A 24,817-nucleotide genomic window follows, 5' to 3' on the forward strand; every position below is an offset into this window, starting at 1 on the left:
GAAATGGACACATTCTTAGAAAAGTACAATTTTCCAAAACTGAACCAGGAAGAAATAGAAAATCTTAACAGACCCATCACAAGCACGGAAATTGATACTGTAATCAGAAATCTTCCAGCAAACAAAAGCCCAGGTCCAAATGGCTTCACAGCTGAATTCTACCAAAAATTTCGAGAAGAGCTAACACCTATCCTCCTCAAACTCTTCCAGAAATTGCAGAGGAAGGTAAACTTCCAAACTCATTCTATGAGGCCACCATCACCCTAATACCAAAACCTGACAAAGATGTCACAAAAAAGAAAACTACAGGCCAATATCTCTGATGAACATAGATGCAAAAATCCTCAACAAAATTCTAGCAATCAGAATCCAACAACACATTAAAAGATCATACACCATGACCAAGTGGGCTTTATCCCAGGGATGCAAGGATTCTTCAATATCCGCAAATCAATCAATGTAATTCACCACATTAACAAATTGAAAAATAAAAACCATATGATTATCTCAATAGATGCAGAGAAGGCCTTTGACAAAATTCAACATCCATTTATGATAAAAACTCTCCAGAAAGCAGGAATAGAAGGAACATACCTCAACATAATAAAAGCTATCTATGACAAACCCACAGCAAACATTATCCTCAATGGTGAAAAATGGAAAGCATTTCCCCTAAAGTCAGGAACAAGACAAGGGTGTCCACTTTCACCGCTACTATTCAACATAGTTCTGGAAGTTTTGGCCACAGCAATCAGAGCAGAAAAAGAAATAAAAGGAATCCAAATTGGAAAAGAAGAAGTAAAACTCTCACTGTTTGCAGATGACATGATCCTCTACATGGAAAACCCTAAAGACTCCACCAGAAAATTACTAGAGGTAATCAATGAATATAGTAAAGTTGCAGGATATAAAATCAACACACAGAAATCCCTTGCATTCCTATACACGAATAATGAGAAAGTAGAAAAAGAAATCAAGGAAACAATTCCATTCACCATTGCAACGAAAAGAATAAAATACTTAGGAATATATCTACCTAAAGAAACTAAAGACCTATATATAGAAAACTATAAAACACTGATGAAAGAAATCAAAGAGGACACTAATAGATGGAGAAATATACCATGTTCATGGATCGGAAGAATCAATATAGTGAAAATGAGTATACTACCCAAAGCAATTTACAAATTCAATGCAATCCCTATCAAGCTACCAGCCACATTTTTCACAGAACTAGAACAAATAATTTCAAGATTTGTATGGAAATACAAAAAACCTCGAATTGCCAAAGCAATCTTGAGAAAGAAGAATGGAACTGGAGGAATCAACTTGCCTGACTTCAGGCTCTACTACAAAGCCACAGTCATCAAGACAGTATGGTACTGGCACAAAGACAGACATATAGATCAATGGAACAAAATAGAAAGCCCAGAGATAAATCCACACACATATGGACACCTTATCTTTGACAAAGGAGGCAAGAATATACAATGGAGTAAGACAACCTCTTTAACAAGTGGTGCTGGGAAAACTGGTCAACCACTTGTAAAAGAATGAAACTAGATCACTTTCTAACACCGTACACAAAAATAAACTCAAAATGGATTAAAGATCTAAATGTAAGATCAGAAACTATAAAACTCCTAGAGGAGAACATAGGCAAAACACTCTCCGACATAAATCACAGGATCCTCTATGATCCACCTCCCAGAATTCTGGAAATAAAAGCAAAAATAAACAAATGGGATCTAATTAAAATTAAAAGCTTCTGCACAACAAAGGAAAATATAAGCAAGGTGAAAAGACAGCCTTCTGAATGGGAGAAAATAATAGCAAGTGAAGCAACTGACAAACAACTAATCTCAAAAATATACAAGCAACTTCTGCAGCTCAATTCCAGAAAAATAAACGACCCAATCAAAAAATGGGCCAAAGAACTAAATAGACATTTCTCCAAAGAAGACATACGGATGGCTAACAAACACATGAAAAGATGCTCAACATCACTCATTATTAGAGAAATGCAAATCAAAACCACAATGAGGTACCACTTCACACCAGTCAGAATGGCTGCGATCCAAAAATCTGCAAGCAATAAATGCTGGAGAGGGTGTGGAGAAAAGGGAACCCTCCTACACTGTTGGTGGGAATGCAAACTAGTACAGCCACTATGGAGAACAGTGTGGAGATTCCTTAAAAAAATGCAAATAGAACTACCTTATGACCCAGCAATCCCACTGCTGGGCATACACACCGAGGAAACCAGAATTGAAAGAGACACATGTACCCCAAAGTTCATCGCAGCACTGTTTATAATAGCCAGGACATGGAAACAACCTAGATGTCCATCAGCAGATGAATGGATAAGAAAGCTGTGGTACATATACACAATGGAGTATTACTCAGCAGTTAAAAAGAATTCATTTGAATCAGTTCTGATGAGATGGATGAAACTGGAGCCGATTATAGAGAGTGAAGTCAGCCAGAAAGAAAAACACCAATACAGTATACTAACACATATATATGGAATTTAGGAAGATGGCAATGACGACCCTGTATGCAAGACAGGGAAAGAGACACAGATGTGTATAACGGACTTTTGGACTCAGAGGGAGAGGGAGAGGGTGGGATGATTTGGGAGAATGACATTCTAACATGTATACTATCATGTGAATTGAATCACCAGTCTATGTCTGATGCAGGATGCAGCATGCTTGGGGCTGGTGCATGGGGATGACCCAGAAAGATGTTATGGGGAGGGAGGTGGGAGGGGGGTTCATGTTTGGGAATGCATGTAAGAATTAAAGATTTTAAAATTTAAAAAATAAAAAACTAAAATTAAAAAATAAAAAATAAAAAAAAAATAAAAATTCACAAGTTATCTTTTTAAATTAAAGAGTTTGGAGAAATTAATTTTACATCTGCATTCTGACTCCTCATTCTTATGTAAATGTTCTTTCTTTGTATTAAGGAAAACAAATTTAAAATGTTTTAAATTTATAAAAAACCTTCATAAACATGAATCATGGACAAGTAATTAGTATTTTAAGACATCTAACAATTAATTTTCTTTACCAATTTACTTTCATTTCTCTTGTTTTAATCCTTCCTTCTATTGGAAATCTGGAAATAAACAAGGAAAACTTTTATTATTATTACTTATTTTAGCTGAATGAAACCTTTTTAAAAATTATTTAAAACATTTAATTTCTGTACCTGATAGTTATCCGATTTGGATCTTTGTTCAAAGTATTCAATGCTTTCTTTTCATTTATTCTTAATTGTACATCTAGAAATTCCTTGCAGCTGGCTATCATTGTGACCTATAAAATTTCAGCATTTATTCATTTGGTTATGTCCATTCTTTACTTCTTTTCTCTCATTTATTTTTCTTTACCTATTTATCTTTAATGCTCCTTTGGGACATCACATTTAGCACATTTTGCCTCATACATTTTGCTTCTTTAAGGATTCATTCATTCACTGACAAATATTTACAAATACCTGTTATATATGCCAGACACTCTGCTACACACTAGGACTATACCAATAAGATTGTAAAGGTTAACAAGATGAAATTTAAAATATTCAGCCTAGCATGTGCCATATGATAAAGCACTCAATAAATGAAGATTTCATTACTACCACTATTACTACTATTATATTATTGTTCAGACTTCTATAGTTTGCAAATGGTTACACTTATGGAGGATAATTTTTAATGAAAAGAATGCTGTTGGTATAAAAAAATTTATATTCTAGAACCTACCTAATTCTCCCAGATGATTTTGAGCAAAGCACTCTGCTTTGAGTTCTCACACCTGTAAAATGAAACTAGCACCTTTTCTAATTCTAATTCTCTTTTACGCTTACAGAACTCAAAATCAGATGGGTTAATGTTAACTCTTAATTTCTTCTCAGTTAAAAATAATATTTAACACAACACTGAAATCAACTATACTTCAATAAAAAGTAAATTAGAAGAGTATTTACACGAAAATACAAGCCTTCTACTCATCAATTTTGTACAATTTTTAGTCTCAATATAAAAATCTTATTGCAATAATCAACTTAGATATTTTAAATAAAAATAGTTTAAATTTGAGAATAAATATAAAAGTCATGTTTCATGTGCATATTCCCAGTTAAGGAAGGAAGGAGCAATATAGTCACAGGTGCCAAAAATATGACTATGCTTCTATTCACTGCCGTAGCTACAAAGGTACCCCACTGGCAATATTTTAGGATAGCCTGTTTTTACTTCCCATTTTCTCCAAAATTAGTTCTTTTTTCTGGCCTATCACCAATACTATTCTCTTTCTACTGTTATTGTTATTCTGATGCAAAGGATTTAGGGAAGAGTTGCAAGTAAGAGGTATGTGTCTTTCATTCATGGCAGACTTTCGTAAAATATCATGCCACACCATCTTGGAATCTTTCTCAACATACTATACTTGGTAGCCACTACCAAGGTAATCAGAATTATCACGTAAGTTGAAAGGTAGTTGCTATCCTTTCTTTGGGTATGTATATAAATTTTCTTAGCCCTAATACAAAGATGCTATTGGAAATATATTCTAAGGAGTAATATTCCATATTTTACAATTAAAGGCAAATAAGGAGGAAAAATATATACACTACTAGAAATGCTTTCTTTTCTGCTCATTTATTCTTAAATTGCAGGAGATATACAGATCAGTTGTTTCCCCAATATTATTTTATACTATATCATTGTATACTTATTTTCTTGTGAAAATTAATTTACCAGATCTGATAAAGTTTCTTTTCCACTGATTGTACAAAATTTCTTCACTGTCTCAAATGTAATATAATACCAAGCCATCAATCTTCCTGCCTCTGGAGAGAGATGGAAAATAAACATTCCAAATCAGCTGATACAACTTGCATTTTCATCAGTTTAACACACATTTCTTTAGCATCTCTACTGTGCCTTTAATAGCATCAGGTACAGAAGACACCAAAAATCTCGAAAACAGTTTCTGGAAGTTACAGTTTAGCTAGGGAGATAGCCACATGCGAAATAGCTAGACTAGAGGACAAAATCCAGTTAATAATAATGTTTACATATAACAACTTCATACTGAGGAGATTCAGCCTAAGAGAATGGTCACTGTGGGATTACCTTCTAGAGAAAATGGGCTTTGAGTAGCATTTTAAAGTAAACTATAGGCCTTAGCAGAAAGAAATATAGCCATTATGACCTCAGGAAAGAACAAGACTTGTTTATCAAAAGAGTAAAGTTAAAAAGACTATCTTTAGAATACTCTAAAGATGATATATAGCTTGATAAACATACAACTACAAAATCAGGTCAAAATGACCTGTTTGAAATACTTGAGCTGCTGTTGCTGCTAAGTTGCTTCAGTCGTGTCTGACTCTGTGTGACCCCACAGACAGCAGCCTACCAGGCTCCCCCGTCCCTGGGATTCTCCAGGCAAGAACACTGGAGTGGGTTGCCATTTCCTTCTCCAATGCGTGAAAGTGAAGTCGCTCAGTCGTGTCCGACTCTTCGTGACCCCATGGACTGCAGCCTACCAGGCTCTTCCATCCATGGGGTTTTCCAGGTTTTTCAAGAGTACTGGAGTACTTGAGCTACCACTTAGTAGTTATTAGGTAATCATGTGCAGGTTACTAGTTTCTTATTGTAATAGGGGAATGATAGAAGCATGCATCTCATATGTTTGTCATGAAGAAAAATAAATGCAATAATATATACATAGTACTTAACACGGTGCCTAATATTAAATAAATGTTGCCTACTTTTATTATCTAAACATGGTGAGTGATAGAATATGGAGACTCTAAAAGATCCCTGAAATGCTATTAAAGGAGCTTAGATTTTGGTTCTGATTTGTAAAATAGCAGAGGACCACTTACAATTCTTGAGCATTATTTTAATGAAATTGGAATTTGAAACTAAATTGTTTTGGAAATAAAACATTAGGTTGGCTGAGGGTAGGAGGATGGGCAGAGTGAGGATAAGTAATTGATGAAATGGAATTCATTTAAAAGGTAACTGGTTTCAATTATAAGTTGTCAAAAACAGCACAAAGAATTTCAAGTCTTGTGAACACACAGAAAACAGCTGAGTAGAGGAAAATGGTATACTGCTTCTCAACGAAAGGTCTATTATTTACCTACATGCTGCAGGTTTTGCTGAAGAATAAAGAACGTGACATTCCATCACTTAGAGTCATCAAGAACAAGGTACAGCAGACAGAACTTAAACTCAGAAATAGCTACTTTCTCAGTTAGGAGTCTAGTGAACATGTTCAGCCAAAACATGAGTAATGCATTGGTTCATAAAAGTGAGATTCTAGGAGCTGTATGTGAGACACAATATGACTACCAAGGGAACTAGTATATATTATATTTGAAAGTGAAAGTCGCTCAGTCTTATCCAACTCTTTGTGACTCCATGGACTATACAGTCCATGGAATTCTCCAGGCCAGAATACTGGAGTGGGTAGCCATTTCCTTCTCCAGGGGATCTTCCCAACCCAGGTCTCCTGCATTGCAGGCGGGTTCTTTACCACCTGAGCCATGCTCCTCTTATCCTGTGCTGTGTCGTGTCTGACTCTGGGTGACCCTGCGAACTGCAACCCACCAGGCTCCTCTGTCCATGGAATTCTCCAGACAAAGAGTATTGGAGTGGGCTGCCATGCCCTCCTCCAGGGGATCTTCCTGACCTAGGGATCGAACCCATGTCTCTTATGTCTCCTGCATTGGTAGGCGGGTTCTTCACCACTAGAGTCACCTGGGAAGCCCCTTCTTATCCTAGATGTTTATAAATTACTATAGGGTATCTCCCTCCTGAAGAAAATGAAAGTTTTTGAGAAAAGGCTTATATTTGCTGGCTGATTAGTAAGAATGAAAGTTACCTAGCTAAGGTATATAAATAACCTAGAAATGAAACTATGAAGAAAATGAGTCAAGGGAGACACAATGGAAAGAATTTTAAAAGATTTGCAAGTGAAGAGAGAAAATAAAGAGACAACTGGCTATCAATATAGTTTTTGAATGATAAGTATTTTCATAGTAGCAAATATAGGGTATTTCAAAGTAAAAGTCATACAGACTGCAAGAAGTGCTTTGATGGATGGTCCCAGCTGCTGTGTTCTGAATCTATCACTATGTACACAGCAAGATCACACTTTTCATGAGATGCTCCAAACAAATGACTGAGCATGGCAGGAACATTAAGGTAGACCTTAATGGGACTCCTTGGATGGGCAACTTTGAATTGAAGATTCCCCATCAACTTTGCCAAACGGTCTTAGGACTGCACTGCAGGATAAAATTCTCCTTCCTTTTATCTTTCCTTTTCCTCCTTCCTTCCTTCTCTCTCCTTCATAGAGGTAAGATTTGCATCCCAGTTGAATGACTTTCTGTGCCTCCTGCAGTTACTGTCCATTTTCACTAGGTTGTTAATCCTTAAATTTGCACAAAATAAGACTTGGTCTTTTGAGCCCTTCTTCCATATACATTAGCAGGCAGAAGAGCTAAAAACCCAGACAAGAACACAAGCATACAGATAAAAATACCTAGATACTTGAGTTTTATGATTACAAATTAAAAAGGCAAAAGCAAGAAGCAGAATTACTGGAACATACAGTCTAAAATTTAATACAAAAACAATACTCAAAGAGATAAAATAATAGTAAAACAACGGATCATGAAGTCATAAAAAAATAATTAATTAGAAATAACATGTAAAGAGCATCCACCCACATTAACAGCAGGCTTAGTAACTGTGATAGCAAAACCACTTCAGCATTCTTGCCTTGAGAACTCCATGAACAGTATGAAAAGACATAAAGATATGACATTGAAAGATGAACTCCCCAGTTTGGTAGGTGCCAGGAAGCTTGGCATGCTGCAGTCCATGGAGGCATGAAGAGTTGGACACAACTGAGGAACTGAACAACAACAACAAAGTAATTATGAGCCAATCCCTCTGCTGAAGGCAACCAAATCAGAAAAATGAATTACATGAAATATTTTTTACTAATCATCAAAGAATTAACATGATATTTATCTGGAAGGGCACTTAAAGCCAAAAGAATAAGCACACACAAAATACTTATAAAAACTGACCACATACGGGTCCATAAAACAATTCTCAACAAATCTCAAAAGACTGAAATCATACAGAGAACATTATCTGATACAAAGCAACTGAATCACATATCAAGAACAGTAACAATGAAACTAGAAAAGAAAAATAATTAGAAACCATCAGATGTACAGAAGGTACAAACTAGATTTCCAAATAATCCAAAGGTCAAAGAAGAAATAGTGGAAATTAGAAAATACAACGAACTGATTGATAACAAAACTATTACAAACCAGTTAATAAAAATTCTTATCCTTAATTAAATACATGCTGCTGCTGCTAAGTCGCTTCAGTTGTGTCCGACTCTGTGCAACCCCATAGATGGCAGCCCACATGGCTCCCCTGTCCCTGGGATTCTCCAGGCAAGAACACTGGAGTGGGTTGCCATTTCCTTCTCCAATGCATGAAAGTGAAGCGTGAAAGGGAAGTCACTCAGTCATGTCTGACTCTTAGCGACCCCATGGACTGCAGCCTACCAGGCTCCTCTGTCCATGGGATTTTCCAGGTAAGAGTACATAGTATTCCTATATTTTTATGTAAACCTTTATTTCCTATAAGTATATAGTATATGCATTCCTATAAATTCATGTATAAAACTGGATACTAAAAATAACAATGCTTATGGAAAAAAAATATTGAGGCAAACAACAAATTCATACAACATTGTAACAAAAGAACTAACCTAAATAATCCCAATAAAAATGCTAGCACAGTTAAAAATACGTTAAATTCCTCATAAAGAAATATGTACATTCATGTATATATAACACTTTGTGTGTGTTTAAAGTAACTTAATGGTTTAGGGTGTAACAAGAGTTGAGGATGCTGAGATAATAAACACAAAGGACAAAATATCCGATGATTGGGAATTGCATAATATGCGTTTTCAAAGCAGAATATATGACCAACCTCAGCACAAAGGAGTACATAAGAGGGCATCATGCACAATAATTCTTCTGAGAATTCAGCTGCATTCAGCTAGAAAGTATATTTTATGTTAAGCTGCTGTTATGCTAAATTTTATGTGTCAACTTAACTCGGCCATAGGCTGCCCGGATACTTGGTCAAATATTATGCTGGGTGTGTTTGTAAGGATGTTTCTGGATAACATTAACATTGAATTGATACACTGAACACTGATAAAACATTAGTGTTCTTTGCAATATTAATGGATATTCCATTTAAAAGATTTCTCTGGGCAAATAAAAATGTAAAAATCCTAGGCTAACTAATTTTGGCTCTTTCTTACTGTTTTTCTTCTTAGCATATTTAATATGTCATTGAAACTCATGATTCTCCTAAAGAAGATAGTTTAGAGTAAAACTGCATTCTCTATTTCAGTTTGGAATCTCTTCCCCACACCCTCAGAAAACAGATTGAGATAAACTGTGAGTATGACACAAAGATCTGAATAGATTTTCACTATACTATTTATTGAAATATCACTCCCAGGGCAGTAGTTCCCAAATTTACATGCAAAAAATGCAGCCAGGGTTCAAGCTTAAAATCTAAATTACCAGATTTTACTCCTAGAAGTTGAGGATTTTAAGTCTGGAGTAGGGCTCATTAGTTTCATTTTTAACATAACAGCACTCTTAGATGATTTTGAGAGTAAGTAGTTAACCCAGTCACACTTAGGAAACATTACCCTGCTATGTGATAAAGAATATTTTCAGCTCCAAGACTGGATGTCCTTTGGACACATCCTGCCTAGTCATGCAATGAGTGAGGAATGAAAGAGAAACCAAAGACATCAAACATTTTATAATTTTAGGCTTAACAAACTGGTTAGGCTATTAAGAAGGAGGGGCAAGTAGAGATATTTTCCTAACTTTGGACAAAAGAGAGTAACAACTCATGTTTGCAGAATTTTTTTCCTATAAATGTTCATTATCCCATTTGATCATCATAACAACCTAATAAGGTAAATATACATATTATATATTCTTGCAATATAAATTCTTATTTTACAGATATATATTAGTACTAAGGCTCAGTGAGTTTAAGGTCCCAGCTAGCATAGTGGCAGAAATGGAACTGAAATCCAGGTATTTAAAACAAAGATTTTATGTTCATATCACTATACAATATTCCAGGTCAAATTAACTGTTATATGCTTCCGAGTGTCAAATTTCATGTCATATATGTAAAAAAAGATTTCCAATAGAAAATTAATTGTCAGGAGCCGCGTGAGGCATTACTGACAAAATAGAGGCACAGCCCCAGGTCTCCTCTCCTCATTCTGCAGGCACGGACCCGGGATAAAGGAGTTCAGTTCAGTTGCAGTTCAGTGGCTCAGTCTTGTTCGACTCTTTGCAACCCCATGAATCGCAGCACGCCTGGCCTCCCTGTCCATCGCCAACTCCTGGAGTTCACTCAGACTCACGTCCATTGAGTCAGTGATGCCATCCAGCCATCTCATCCTCTGTCGTCCCCTTCTCCTCCTGCCCCCAATCCTCCCAGCATCAGAGTCTTTTCCAATGAGTCAACCCTTCGCATGAGGTGGCCAAAGTATTGGAGTTTCAGCTTTAGCATCATTCCTTCCAAAGAAATCCCAGGGCTGATCTCCTTCAGAATGGACTGCTTGGATCTCCTTGCAGTCCAAGGGACTCTCAAGAGTCTTCAACACCACAGTTCAAAAGCATCAATTCTTTAGCGCTCAGCTTTCTTCACAGTCCAAATTTCATATCCATACGTGACCACAGGAAAAACCATAGCCTCGACTACATGGACCTTAGTCAGCAAAGTAATGTCTCTGCTTTCGAATATGCTATCTAGGGTGGTCATAACTTTTCTTCCAAAGAGTGTCTTTTAATTTCATGGCTGCAGTCACCATCTGCAGTGATTTAGGAGCCCCCCAAAATAAATTCTGACACTGTTTCCACTGTTTCCCCATCTATTTCCCATGAAGTGATGGGACCCAATGCCATGATCTTCATTTTCTGAATGCTGAGCTTTAAGCCAACTTTTTCACTCTCCACTTTCACTTTCATCAAGAGGCTTTTTAGTTCCTCTTCACTTTCTGCCATAAGGGTGGTGTCATCTGCATATCTGAGGTTATTGAGATTTCTCCCGGAAATCTTGATTCCAGCTTGTGCTTCTTCCAGTCCAGCGTTCCTCATGATGTACTCTGCATAGAAGTTAAATAAGCAGGGTGACAATATACAGCCTTGACGTATTCCTTTTCCTATTTGAAACCAGTCTGTTGTTCCATGTCCAGTTCTAACTGTTGCTTCCTGACCTGCATCCAGATTTCTCAAGAGGCAGGTCAGGTGGTCTGTATTCCCATCTCTTTCAGAATTTTCCACAGTTTATTGTGATCCACACAGTCAAAGGCTTTGGCATAGTCAAGAAAGCAGAAACAGATGTTTTTCTGGAACTCTCTTGCTTTTTCCATGAACCAGAAGATGTTGGCAATTTGATCTCTGGTTCCTCTGCCTTTTCTAAAACCAGCTTGAACATCAGAAAGTTCACGGTGCACGTATTGCTGAAGCCCAGCTTGGAGAATTTTGAGCATTACTTTACTAGTATGTGAGATGAGTGCAATTGTGTGGTAGTTTGAGCATTCTTTGGCATTGCCGTTCTTTGGGATTGGAATGAAAACTGACCTTTTCCAGTCCTGTGGCCACTGCTGAGTTTTCCAAATGTGCTGGCATATTGAGTGCAGCACTTTCACAGCATCATCTTTTAGGATTTGAAACAGCTCCACTGGAATTCCATCACCTCCACTAGCCTTGTTCATAGTGATGCTTTCTAAGGCCCACTTGACTTCACATTCCAGGATGTCTGGCTCTAGATGAGTGATCACACCATCGTGGTTATCTGGGTTGTGAAGATCTTTTTTGTACAGTTCTTCTGTGTATTCTTGCCACCTCTTCTTAATATCTTCTGCTTCTGTTAGGTCCATACCATTTCTGTCCTTTATCGAGCCCATCTTTGCATGAAATGTTCCCTTGGTATCTCTAATTTTCTTGAAGAGATCTCTAGTCTTTCCCATTCTGTTGTTTTCCTCTATTTCTTTGCATTGACTGCTGAAGAAGGCTTTCTTATCTCTTCTTGCTATTCTTTGGAACTCTGCATTCAGATGCTTGTATCTTTCCTTTTCTCCTTTGTTTTTGCCTCTCTTCTTTACACAGCTATTTTTAAGGCCTCTCCAGACAGCCATTTTGCTTTTTTGCATTTCTTTTCCATGGGGATGGTCTTGATCCCTGTCTCCTGTACAATGTCACGAACCTCATTCCATAGTTCATAAGGCACTCTATCTATCAGATCTAGACCCTTAAATCTATTTCTCACTTCCACTGTATAATCATAAGGGACTTGATTTAGGTCATACCTGAATGGTCTAGCGGTTTTCCCTACTTTCTTCAATTTAAGTCTGAATTTGGCAATAAGAAGTTCATGATCTGAGCCACAGTCAGCTCCTGGTCTTGTTTTTGTTGACTGTATAGAGCTTCTCCATCTTTGGCTGCACAGAATATAATCAATCTGATTTCGGTGTCAACCATCTGGTGATGTCCATGTGTAGAGTCTTCTCTTGTGTTGTTGGAAGAGGGTGTTTGCTATGAGCAGTGCGTTTTCTTGGCAAAACTCTATTAGTCTTTGCCCTGCTTCATTCCACATTCCAAGGCCAAATTTGCCTGTTACTCCAGGTGTTTCTTGACTTCCTACTTTTGCATTCCAGTCCCCTATAATGAAAAGGACATCTTTTTTGGGTGTTAGTTCTAAAATGTCTTGTAGGTCTTCATAGAGCCATTCAACTTCAGCTTCTTCAGCGTTACTGGGTGGGGCATAGACTTGGGTTACTGTGATATTGAACGGTTTGCCTTGGAAACGAACAGAGATCATTCTGTCATTTTTGAGACTGCATCCAAATAATGAAGGAGTTAGGGCTTGTATTATGACTTGTTTTTTCCTCTCCTCATCTGAATTGACTGAAAAGGAATTTTAAGGCACTTATTGTTCTTGAGAGGAGCATGAGAAGGCAAAAGCCTTCTGCAGCTGTGCACAGAAAATAATTCATGAAGTTAATCATTGACATTTGTTCAAGGACTTTTACAAAAGAGTGTTCCAGGATGAGCACATAGGCCATAGCTTGAGGCCATGGGAGGGCTTGCTATCTGAAGCCTATTTGTGAGGAGAATGTTTATGGTAAAGGAGTTTACTGAATTTTAGGGCTTAGAAATAATTAAAATAGTTAGAAGTTAAAGATTTAAGGAATGTTGTAAAGTTAGCATATTTTACTATAGCTTATAGAAGTTAGGAATTTTTAGAAACACTATAGCTAGAAGCCTTTTTAAGAGATAGTGAGCTCAGGATGTTAGGGGCAAACAGGATTTAGAAAGATAAGTAGTAAACTGAGGAATGTAGCATGAGTTACAGTGTAATCACAAGTTAACTATAGGACACATTAGTGAGTGAAAAAAAGTGAAGTCCCTCAGTCGTGTCCGACTCTTTGTGACCCCATGGACTGTAGCCTACCAGGCTCCTCCCGCCATGGGATTCTCCAGGCAAGAGTACTGGAGTGGGTTGCCATTTCCTTCTTCAGGGATTTTCCCTACCCAGGGATCAAACCCGGGTCTCCAGCATTCCAGGCAGATGCTTTAACCTCTGAGCCACCAGGGAAGCATTAGAGGAGGTAGATAATAGATGATAAGGCTGATTTTGAGAGAATCACTGAAGCAGGAACTCTGTTTGAAGAGTAACAGTGATTTATGGATATAATATATCTGGGAGAGGGGGAACTGAAAATGTCAAACCTCTGACCTAATGTTTTTGTAAAAGTATAAAAGACAATCTTAAACTTGAAATAAATAGGCAGTCCAAGAAAAGTGAGAGGCTGTCTCATTCGCCGACACCATTCATCTCTTCAGGCTGAATCCCTGGCTGCTGGAGCTGGACTCTGGCAATTAATGGTCAAATGTTATACTAAAGGTGCAAGACCTAGATCAAAACCACAATTACATAATGACTATAGCTTAACCTGTGAAGGTAAATTATGTTTTCAAAGAAATTATCATAAACTGAGAATAAAGGTCCAACGTCTGCATGTTTAAGAAGCCCATCAGTTCAGTTCAGTTCAGTCGCTCAGTCGTGTCCGACTCTTTGCGACCCCATGAATCGCAGCACGCCAGGCCTCCCTGTACATCACCAACTCCCGGAGTTGACTCAGACTCACGTCCACTGAGTCAGTGATGCCATCCAGCCATCTCATCCTCTGTTGTCCCCTTCTCCTCCTGCCCCCAATCCCTCCCAGCATCAGAGTCCATAGTAAGGCAAAAAAAGTCAGCAAACAAAAATTCATTAAAGAAGCAGAAAAAAGAGAATCAAAAGCAAGTTAAAAAGAATAAGATTAATCAAGTAATATTCACTGATGATGAAGACAGCAAATAGTATATATATCATTTGTTAGGTATGTTTAAAGGCAGAAGAAATGGTATCAGTGGATTCGAGAAGTTCCACAAGGAAAGAATGACTGTGGGAATAATATTCTTGAGAATTAAAGTATATAAAGAATAGATGATGAAGTTATATTAGTTTTCCCTCCTATTGTGTAGCACAGGGAACTCTACTCAATACTTTGTGGTGACCTAAATGGGAAAGAATTCCAAAAAAGAGGGAATATATTAATATGTATATGTATAGCTGATTCACTTTGCTGTACAGTAGAAACTGAAATACAACATTGTAAAGCAACTATATGCCAATAAATTTTTTTTTAAATAAAATGACAGGGTTAAAAATAAAAAAGGAAGAAGTTATATTAGTGATTCTCATGACTCCTCAATGAGACATCCTAGAATACAAAGAAGGTAATTCTCAGAAACAAGTTAGAATTACCAGAATGAAGATGATGGGAGAAGGAAAAAAATGTTATAAATCTACGGCTGAGAGTTAGGGAGGTAAATTGTTTTTAAAACCTTATACAAATAAAGACATGACACAAAATCATACATTGCTATGGTATGGTTGCAAGTACATAAAAATGCATTTAAAAATAGATGGATACATGCAATGTTAGATAGTCATATATTGATTTTTTTCAAACTTTTCTATGCTTCCCAATTTTTATTAGGCAAAATACAATGAAGTCAATATTTTTCCCCAAGAAACTTCTAATCATGTGTGCTAAAAACTACAAAACATTCTTTCTTGCTTCTATTATACCCTATATAGAATCAAAAAGAGAGGCAGAGACAGAGAGAGAAAGAGAAGGCACCTAAGTAACCATCTTCATAAGCCTTGTTTGAAGAAATAAGAATCGGCAAAAGGTTAGCTACAAGAGTTACAATGTGACTGAAGCAACCCAAAGATTTGAACTTTTCAATCCTCTGCTAAAAGTCACCAAAGTTAGTGAACAGAAATTTAATGCCTATCAAAAAGACAGCTCCATAATCTTATAAATAGGACTCATATAAATTTATCATGCTAATAATGATGATACCCTGTTGAGAACTGAAACCACAATTTAATTTTACCATCATCTAAATTTTAGTGGAACAAATGTTTAAATTTAGTCTTAATTGTTAAATTTACTAACAACAATGAAAAAAATTACCAGTTGGTTTGAAATTAATATCTTCATCCATTTTTATCAGGTCCAGAGATGACAAATCATTCAGATTCTTCAAACACAATTCTGTTCAATTATAAAAAACACATTTTAACTTTAATAAAATAAAGAAGCAACAAAAAACAGAATTTATTATTAAATATTCTGAAGTTGTGTTTCTGTGTAATTTTTCTGGGAAGAACTGTAGTCCCTACTTAAGTGGTAAAAACAAAACAAATGAAAAAAATCTCATTTAAACAAAAAAGCTACCTAGTATGCTGAAAATTTTTTTCTAACAGTAAAAATAATAAAAATAATACTCAAGTGATAACATTTACAACTTAAAATAATATATTTATATTATCTCATTTAATCCTCAAAAAGACCTGAATTAAATTGAAGGTTTAGGCTATGTAAAACATGTGAGATGTGTTCCAAGAATAGAGTGCAAGGACCTGAAGTGGGAACAGCTTGATGTGGTTAAGGAACAGCAAGATAGCCAATTTGGACAGAGTGGAAAAAAGGAGGGGAAAGTGACAAGAGATGAAGTTAGAGAAACAGGCCTGGGAATATCAAACAGGACTTTGTGGTGAAGGTTTGCATTTTACTCTTTAAGTGTGATGGTAAAGCTGCTTCCCAGGTGGCACTAGTGGTAATGAATCCTCCTGCCAATGCAGGGGACCTAAGAGATGTGGGTTCGATCCTGGGTCAGGAAGATCCCCTGGAGGAGGCCATGGCAACTCACTCCAGTATTCTTGCCTGGAGAATCCCACGGACAGAGGAGCCCAGCTGGCTACAGTCCATAGGGTCACAAAGAGTCAGACGTGACTAAAGTATTTAGCAAACACACACATTGGTAAAGCTACTGGAGAATACAGAGCAAGAAAATTTAACCAAATTTAGGAAACAGCATAATCTATGCTAAGGATCCTTCCTAAGAAATTTAAGCCGACCTCTAAGGAAACCAAAACATTCTATCCAGTTACATAATAAATTCAGCTATTCATTATAGGGAAAAATTAGCCATTCTATAACAACTGAAAATAAGACAAATATGAACTGTTAAGGACCGTTTAGAAAAGTTAAAACATTACAGTTACCAGAATATAGCAAGATATTTCTTGGTAATATTTCATGAAGTATTTCTTTTTTCATGTGTATTTGATCATTTTGATAAAAAAAAATATGCTCTTAAAACTCCATTTCAAATTTGGTCAATACAGAAAGGATAGTACAACTATTTTACAGATCTGTTTCTCAACAGCAGCATTATTAATGTAAGCTATCACTTATCAGCATTTTTTAACAATATATTTATTCTTTAAGAAAGATAATTTTACTTCTTCATCCTTATCTCTGAATTTTTATTTGCCATATGTGTATATCCAAGTAGAGAATAAATTAAAATTGGCTAAATATTTTTAGGGATCTAACATTTTTTTTCTTTTACTGGAAGACAGTCTCAGTACATTGTAGAGGCAGCAGTTTCTACTCCTAATAAATGCTCAACAATCTTCTGATATTTTCAAAGATATGTAATGAAATACTGAGTTCAAAAATGAAGGAATGAAAATACTCATTTCAAAAATGAGATAATGAAATTAACTGAAAACTAAAACTGAGGTTTGACAGGAATACTTTATTAGCACAGACTGGGATAAGAAGCCCATAATCAAGTTAGGCTTATATTTTCAATTAAAATTAAACTAGAAAAGGAAAATAAATAATAAAATTGTATATCTATAGGCAATATTTCCAAAGACCAAGATCATTTTTAAAAACAAATTAATTAATGTCATACAAAGGAAGATATTCTGATAAAATTAATAGATTAATTCAGAAAAAAAAAGTATATGTGCAAAGCTTTATTTACTTGAGAAAAGGGAAATCATATATTTTTTCTTTAAATAAAGTTATTTTAAAAAATATTTTACTGGACTATTCCTAGTTTCACAATAACTAGACCATTTCATTAAAATTTATAGAATATAATTTTTTAGAAGGAAATGCATCTAACCTTGTAATTTTGATTCAATTCCATCTTTGTTCAATCCAGATGCAAAACCTATTTAAGTTATGAAAATTTATTAAAAATAAAATAGAATGAGATTTATTCATCCTTAGAGGCTTACTTTGATACCCCAGTTAACTAGAAAAGAGTAGTCTAACTAAATCTTAAATAGAAGAAAAAAGTACTTAAAGTTAAAAAAAGGCTTAAACATTTATAGAAAATAACCATTGTTGTAAAATCCTTTCAATATCAATTGGCTTTCCTTTGTTAATTTCATTAGATAACAGTGACCAGGAATATTATATGTATTTTTTCCTCTTACAGATCTGAAACTTTTGAACCTGTGGATAGCAAGTCAGGTTTTAATTTAATATTCTGCAATTCCAAGTATTTTTACTTTATAATCTTTACCACATGAAAGAACCCTCTAGAAGTAACATAACCACAGATGTTAGCTTTAGAAGGAAGATGAAAATTCCAACATCAACAGTATTATCATATATTTTGGTTTGAACACCAGTTCAGACAAAATTCAAAAATTGTTTTTGATTTTAACCACCAGGGAAGCCCTTTAACTTATTTTAAATAATTCTAAGCATTTAAAAAATTTTTACTGGAGAAAATTTTTTTCTAAAAGGTCTATTTTTAAGTGTTGATTTCAAGCCTTATTAAAAGACTAGAAGTAAAACAGATAAAGATTTCTCATGTTTGTCTACTCTTGCCTCTAAATGTATTTGTTATAGTTGTTATTTTTACTTCTGTTACCTATTAACTTCTATAATCTATTCTGTGACCTATTAGTAAAAAGTAGGCCCAATTGGCTTGATAAAATTACTACTCTTCAAAATCAAAGTAACAAACCATAATGAGATGGATTTTTCAAGGCTCTGATATAAAGCAAGGTTGATCGTATCCATTCCAAAGCAATATTCACATTTGTGATGGTATGCAATACTATCTCTGCATTTAAATGCTCAATAAGATGTCTGTGCAAACTAATGGGGGGAAAAAAACTCTTCATTAGTAACATGCATTTCAATGTTATAAAACTCATTGTTAGAATAATATTTGAATAATTTAATGATATAGTTAAATATAACTGAATAATATTGCTACTTTAATGATTCATGAAAGTTAACTTAATTTTCAAAAATATGAGTAAACCTTAATATCAGTTTAATTTTTCAAAAGTTACAGATTTCTTTCTACTCCATGACTCTAGAAGACAATATTGCTTTAAATAAAAAGGGTGGGGAATAGATTACATCCTATTTTCCCCAAGAGTTTATAATCAAACACTTTACTAAAAGGTCTCAGGGTACCTGTCTCTTATTATTATGCAAATTTTAAAGATGTGAAAATTATATTCCTCTCATTACTAATTTGGCCTTTTATAACAAGAATACATGCAACTGCATGCTGATAAACAATGCTAAACAACTATTTCACTGTCTTTTTCTAACTATTAATTTCTTAAAAGAATAAACTCTCTAATTAGGTTATTGAAAAATTCCAAGAAAATGGCCTTAGAAAATCCCTAATAAAAGGAAAATTACAGGACATATTAACATTATTTTTTGGGATATTTTACATATTACCTGCTTTCTATAGTGTCACTGCAAGCAAGCATCTGAATATACTTCTCTTTTGTGCTTAACCGAGTCATAATAACTGCAGTAGCGGTAGTGTCAAACTGGAAGAAAAGAAAAAGAGAGAGAAATTTAATAAAGAATAGTACATGTTGATACCAGTTTTCTTCAATAACTCAAGATTTTCATTTTATATTAAACAATTCCCTGTCTTAAACAACAGGTCAAAAAGACCTTAAAAATGCTTCTGAATTGAATGTTAACTGAAAATTTACCTTAAAATCCTCCCAACAGTATAGACATAAAAATACCACTTTGGTTTCAATATAACAATTTTGGCAATAGTAAAACCAAAACAAACTTAGGTAACTGGTTTAAAGCTGCAAGATTTGGTGTATTTCACATATAATCTAAATTATCCTATAAAAATTATAAATTTGTGTAACATAATATTTTGGTATTCTCTGAAAAGATATCCCTCCTAAATTTTACCTTAGTCCATATAAAAAATGACTTTTTTATTCAACAATTTGTCAGATTATGCCATGTTTTGTAATGTATATGGGCTGATTTTTAATTGTCACAATATTGGGGGACCACTACTGGCATTTGTGATAGTATACAGGGATGCTACATGTTCTGCAATGTATGAGTCCTATGGAATGAAAAACAGTCCCATCCAAAATGCCAACAGCATTTCCATTTAGTATAAAAAGCAAACAAAACAAAACAAAAAAATCCCCAAAGCCAAAAAAAACCCAACCCCAAAACCCTGTAACAGCATACATTCACAAACTTAATCATTCATCAACAAGTAGGAGTTTAGAGGGAGTGAAGCGAGTACTTGAGACTTGTGAAGGGAGATATGTGGGACTTTGATGAGACTTGTTTTACTTCTACTCCTCCATGAAAGTAGTAGATTTTCTTAGTTACATTTATTTTTAAACCTACTTTAAATGTGAAATATTAATTTTTTAACAAAGAATACACATTTCTTTTTGCTTTTTACATTGTCTTTAAAATGAATTACAAAAAAGTGAAATACTGTCACTTACTTGAGGTCGACCAGCTCTACCAATCATCTGTAGAATATCTGTTTCACTGTATTCTTCAAACATTCCTCCAGCATAATGCATTGTAGATTTTATAACCACTAGGTGAGCAGGCAAATTGACTCCCATGGCTAAGGTACTGGTAGTAACTGTATCAAATTAAAGAATATTACTTTTAAGTCATATAACTTTATTGTTTCAGCTAAAAGTTTTCTTATAAAAGATACATTTTTATAAATATATAACAATAAAAACATATATAGGAAATTCAGAATAAAAAGAAAGAACATCACTATGTAAAATAATATATCTTAAAGCTGAAAAACTACTAATTCTTACTTTTCAAACTATACAGTGTTTGCTAAAATTGCAAGAGAGTTTACTGTAGCACATATTTGTATGGGTAGTTATAATTTAGATTCTTGGAAGAAAAACAGAAATAAATAAGAATACCTGAGTTTTTTTCTTTTTTCTCTTAAAGTAGTTTCTAAAAGATCTTACAATATCCACAAGAATATGTTTTACTTACAAAGAACTGGTATATCTCCAACAGTAAAAGCTCCTTCAACTACTTTTCTATCTGACAGTTCCATACCAGCATGATGATAAGCAACACCATGTATTAAGATATCTACAAAAGAAGAATGTCATCTGTCATATACTTTTAAAGTTAATTAGTTATTGGCTCCTTTTATCTATAGGTAAAAATATGATTTAGAAATTATCTCTAAACCTACCTCTCAGTTTTGAATCTTTTATGGAATATGCACATTTTTGTAACCTATTTAAAAAACACAAAATTATTGAGTTTTTCATATTAGCATCAAAAACTTGGATAGTGTATTACTTAATTATTTTGAAGATTGCAGATATCAAAATATGTTTATAACATCATTTTTCAAAAACCATCTTCAATAAGTAGAGACTATCTAAATTTCACACTGAGAAGTCCCTAATCTTACAACTAAGCAAAACAAAAACAGAAACCCCTAGATAATCCAATTTTTAAAAGGGCAGAGGATCTGAATAGACTTTTTTTTTCAAAGATGATATCCAAATGGACAACAGAACAAGAAAAGATGCTCAACATCACTAATCATCAGGGAAGTGCAAATCAAAACGACAATGAGACACCACCTCACACCTGTCAGAATGACTATTATCAAAAAGACAACAAATAACAAGTGCTGGTGAGGATGTGGAGGGAAGGGAATCGTTGTGCACTGTTGGTGAGAATATAAACAAATGTAGCCACTATGGAAAACAATACGGAGATTTCACAAAAGTTTTAAAATAAAACTACCATATGATCCAGCAATTTCATTTCTAGGTATGTATTCAACAAAAATAAAAACACTTAATTCAGAAAGATATACACATCCCTATGTTCATTGCAGCATTATTTACAATAGCAAAGATATGGAGTCAATATGTGTCCAACAATAGATGAATGGATATATAAGATGTGGTATACACACACACACACATGCAATATTACTCAGTAGTAAAAAAGAAATGAAATCTTGCCATTTATTTGTAACCACACAGATAAACTTTGAGGGTATTATGCTAAGTGAAGTAAGTCAGATAGAGAAAAGCAAAAATTATATGATTTTCCTCATACGTGGAATCTAAAAAACAAAACAAATGAACATAGAATAAAAATAGAGTAATGGAAACAGAAAACAAACAGGTGGTTGCCAGAGGGGAGGGAGGAGCAAAGAAATGTGTAAGGGAGATTAAAAAGAACAAACATACAGTTACAAAACATGAGTCATGGATACAAAATGTAAAGTGTGGGAATACAGTCAAAAATTATGTATCAATATTACCTTATATAGTGACAGATCATTATGATGATCATGACAATCGTCACTAGACTTATTATGATGATAATCTTGAAATGTATAGAAAACACCAAATCACTCTGTTGTATAACAGGAACACTGACCCCACAGTGTTGAAGGTCAATTATACTTCAAAAAGGAACAAACAAATTCATGGGAAAAGATGGTGGGGAAGGGGAACTAGATGAAGGTGGTCAAAAGGCACAAACTTCCAGTTATAAGATAAATAGGTGGTTGTTGTTGTTCAGTCACTAAGTCGTGTCCAACTCTTTGAGACTCCATGGACTATAGCACATCGGCTTCCTCGGTCCTTCACTGTCTCCTGGATTGCTCAAATTCATGTCCATTGAGTTGGTGACACTATCTAACCATCTCATCCTCTTCCATCCCCTTCTTCTTTTGCCTTCAATCTTTCCCAGCATCAGGGTCTTTTCCAGTGAGCTGGCTCTTTGAATCTGGTAGCCAAAGTATCAGAGCTGTGCTTCAGCAACAGTCCTTCCAATGAATATTTAGGATTGATTTCCTTCAGGACTGACTGGTTTGATCCCCTTGCAGTACAGAGGACTCTCAAGCATCTTCTCCAGCCCCGCAATTCAAAAGCATCAGTTCTTCAGTGCTCAGCCTCTTTTGTGGACCAACTCTCATTTCCATGCATAAGTACTGGAAAAGCCATAGCTTTGACTATACAGACCTTTGTCAGCAAAATAATGTCTCTGCTTTTTAATATGCTGTCTAGGTGTGTCATAGTTTTCCTTCCAAGGAGCAAGTATCTTTTAATTTCAAGACTGCAGTCACCACCTGCAGTGATTTGGGAGCTCAAGAAAATAAAATCTGTCACTGCTTTCACTTTTTCCTATTTGCCAGGAAGTGATGGAACCAGATGCCTTAATTTTAGTTTTTTTTAATGTTGAGTTTCAAGCCAGCTTTTTCACTCTCCTCTTTCACCCTTATCAAGAGGCTCTTTAGTTCTTCTTCACTTTCTGCCATTAGAGTGGTATCATCTGTATATGTGAGGTAGTTGATATCTCTTCTTAATCTCTTCTGCTTCTGGCAGGTCCTTACCATTCTGTCCTTTATCATGCCAACCCTTACGTGAAATGTTCCCTTGATATCTCCAATTTTCTTGAAGAGATCTGTCTTTCTCATTCTACTGTTTCCCTCTATTTCTTTGCATTGTTTATTTAAGAAGGCTTTCTGATCTCTCCTTATTATTATCTGCACCTCCGCATTCAGATGGGTATATCTTTTCCTTTCTCCCTTGCCTTTTGCTTCTCTTCTTTCCTCAGCTATTCATAAAGCCTCCTCAGACAACCATTTTGCCTTCTTGCATTTCTTTCTCTATGGGATGGTTTTGGTCACTGCCTCCTGTACAATGTTGTGAATCTCCATCCATAGTTCTTCAGGCACTCTGTCTACTAGATCTAATCCCTTGAATCTATTTGTCATCTCTACTGTATAATCATAAGGGATTTGATTTAGTTCATACCTGAATGGCCTAGTGGTTTTCCCTACTTTCTTCAATTTAAGCCTAAATTTTACAATAAGGAGCTCATGATCTGAGCCACAGTCAGCTCTGGGTCTTGTTTTTACTGACTCTATAGAGTTTCTCCATCTTTGGCTACAAAGAACATAATCAGTATGATTTTGGTATTGATCATTTGGTGATATCCATGTATAGACTTGTCTCGTGTGTTGTTGGGAAAGGGTGTTTGCTATGACCAGTGTGTTCTCTTGACTAAACTCTGTTAGCCTTTCTCCTGCTTCATTTTGTACTCTAAGGCCAAGCTTGCCTGTTCTTCTGGGTATCCCTTGACTTCCTGCTTTTGAATTCCAATCTTTTAAGATGAAAACTACGTCTTTTCTTGGGATTAGTCTAGAAGGTGTTGTAGGTCTTCATAGAACCGTTAAACTTCAGCTTCTTCAGTATCAGTGGTTGGGGCATAGGCTTGGAGTACTGTGATGTTGAATGGTTTGCCTTGGAAATGAACTGAGATCATTCTGTCTGTTTTGAGACTGCACTCAAGACTGTATTTTGGACTCTTCTGCTGACTCTGAGAGCTAGTCCATTTCTTCTAAGTGATTCTTGCCCACAGTAGTACATATAATGCTCGTCTAAATTAAATTTGCTAATTCCCATCCATTTCAGTTCACTTACTCCTAAGATGTTTAATCTTGCCATCTCCTGCTTGACCACATCCAATTTACTTTAATTCAAGGACCTGTATCCCAGGTTCCTAGGCAACCTTGTTCTTTACAGCATTGGACTTTACTTTCACCACTACACACACCCACAATGGAGTGCTGTTTCTACTTTGGGCCAGTCACTTTATTCTTTCTAAAGCTATTTATTAGTAATTGCCCTCCTCTCTTCCCCAGTAGCTTACTAGATACTTTATGATCTGGAGGGGGCTCATCTTTCTGTGTCATATCTTTTTGACTTTTCATACTGTCCATGGGGTTCTCCAGGCAAAAATACTGGAGTGGGCTGCCATTTCCTCCTCCAGTGGACCAAGTTTTGTCACAACTCTTCCCTCTAATCCATCCATCTTGCATGGCCCTGCATGACATGGCTCATAGTTTCATTAAGTTACACAACCCCCTTCACCGTAACAAGGCTATGATCTATGAA

General features: G+C 35.4%; 1 protein-coding gene across 1 annotated transcript in view; it reads right to left on the reverse strand.

Annotated features, from left to right (window-relative positions):
- HFM1 (helicase for meiosis 1) overlaps nucleotides 1–24,817 on the reverse strand; it is a 157,252-nt gene that overhangs the window by 94,733 nt on the left and 37,702 nt on the right. The window contains exons 14-23 of the mRNA XM_060411607.1: nucleotides 21,079–21,122; nucleotides 20,871–20,972; nucleotides 20,345–20,490; nucleotides 19,299–19,393; nucleotides 18,562–18,695; nucleotides 17,707–17,754; nucleotides 15,696–15,776; nucleotides 4,766–4,857; nucleotides 3,217–3,323; nucleotides 3,076–3,123 (exon numbers count right to left, since the gene is read on the reverse strand). Of these exons, the coding sequence (XP_060267590.1) occupies nucleotides 3,076–3,123; nucleotides 3,217–3,323; nucleotides 4,766–4,857; nucleotides 15,696–15,776; nucleotides 17,707–17,754; nucleotides 18,562–18,695; nucleotides 19,299–19,393; nucleotides 20,345–20,490; nucleotides 20,871–20,972; nucleotides 21,079–21,122 (897 nt within the window). The remainder of the gene's footprint in view (nucleotides 1–3,075; nucleotides 3,124–3,216; nucleotides 3,324–4,765; nucleotides 4,858–15,695; nucleotides 15,777–17,706; nucleotides 17,755–18,561; nucleotides 18,696–19,298; nucleotides 19,394–20,344; nucleotides 20,491–20,870; nucleotides 20,973–21,078; nucleotides 21,123–24,817) is intronic.

Source organism: Ovis aries, chromosome 1, assembly GCF_016772045.2.
Source record: "Ovis aries strain OAR_USU_Benz2616 breed Rambouillet chromosome 1, ARS-UI_Ramb_v3.0, whole genome shotgun sequence".
NCBI lineage: Eukaryota > Metazoa > Chordata > Mammalia > Artiodactyla > Bovidae > Ovis > Ovis aries.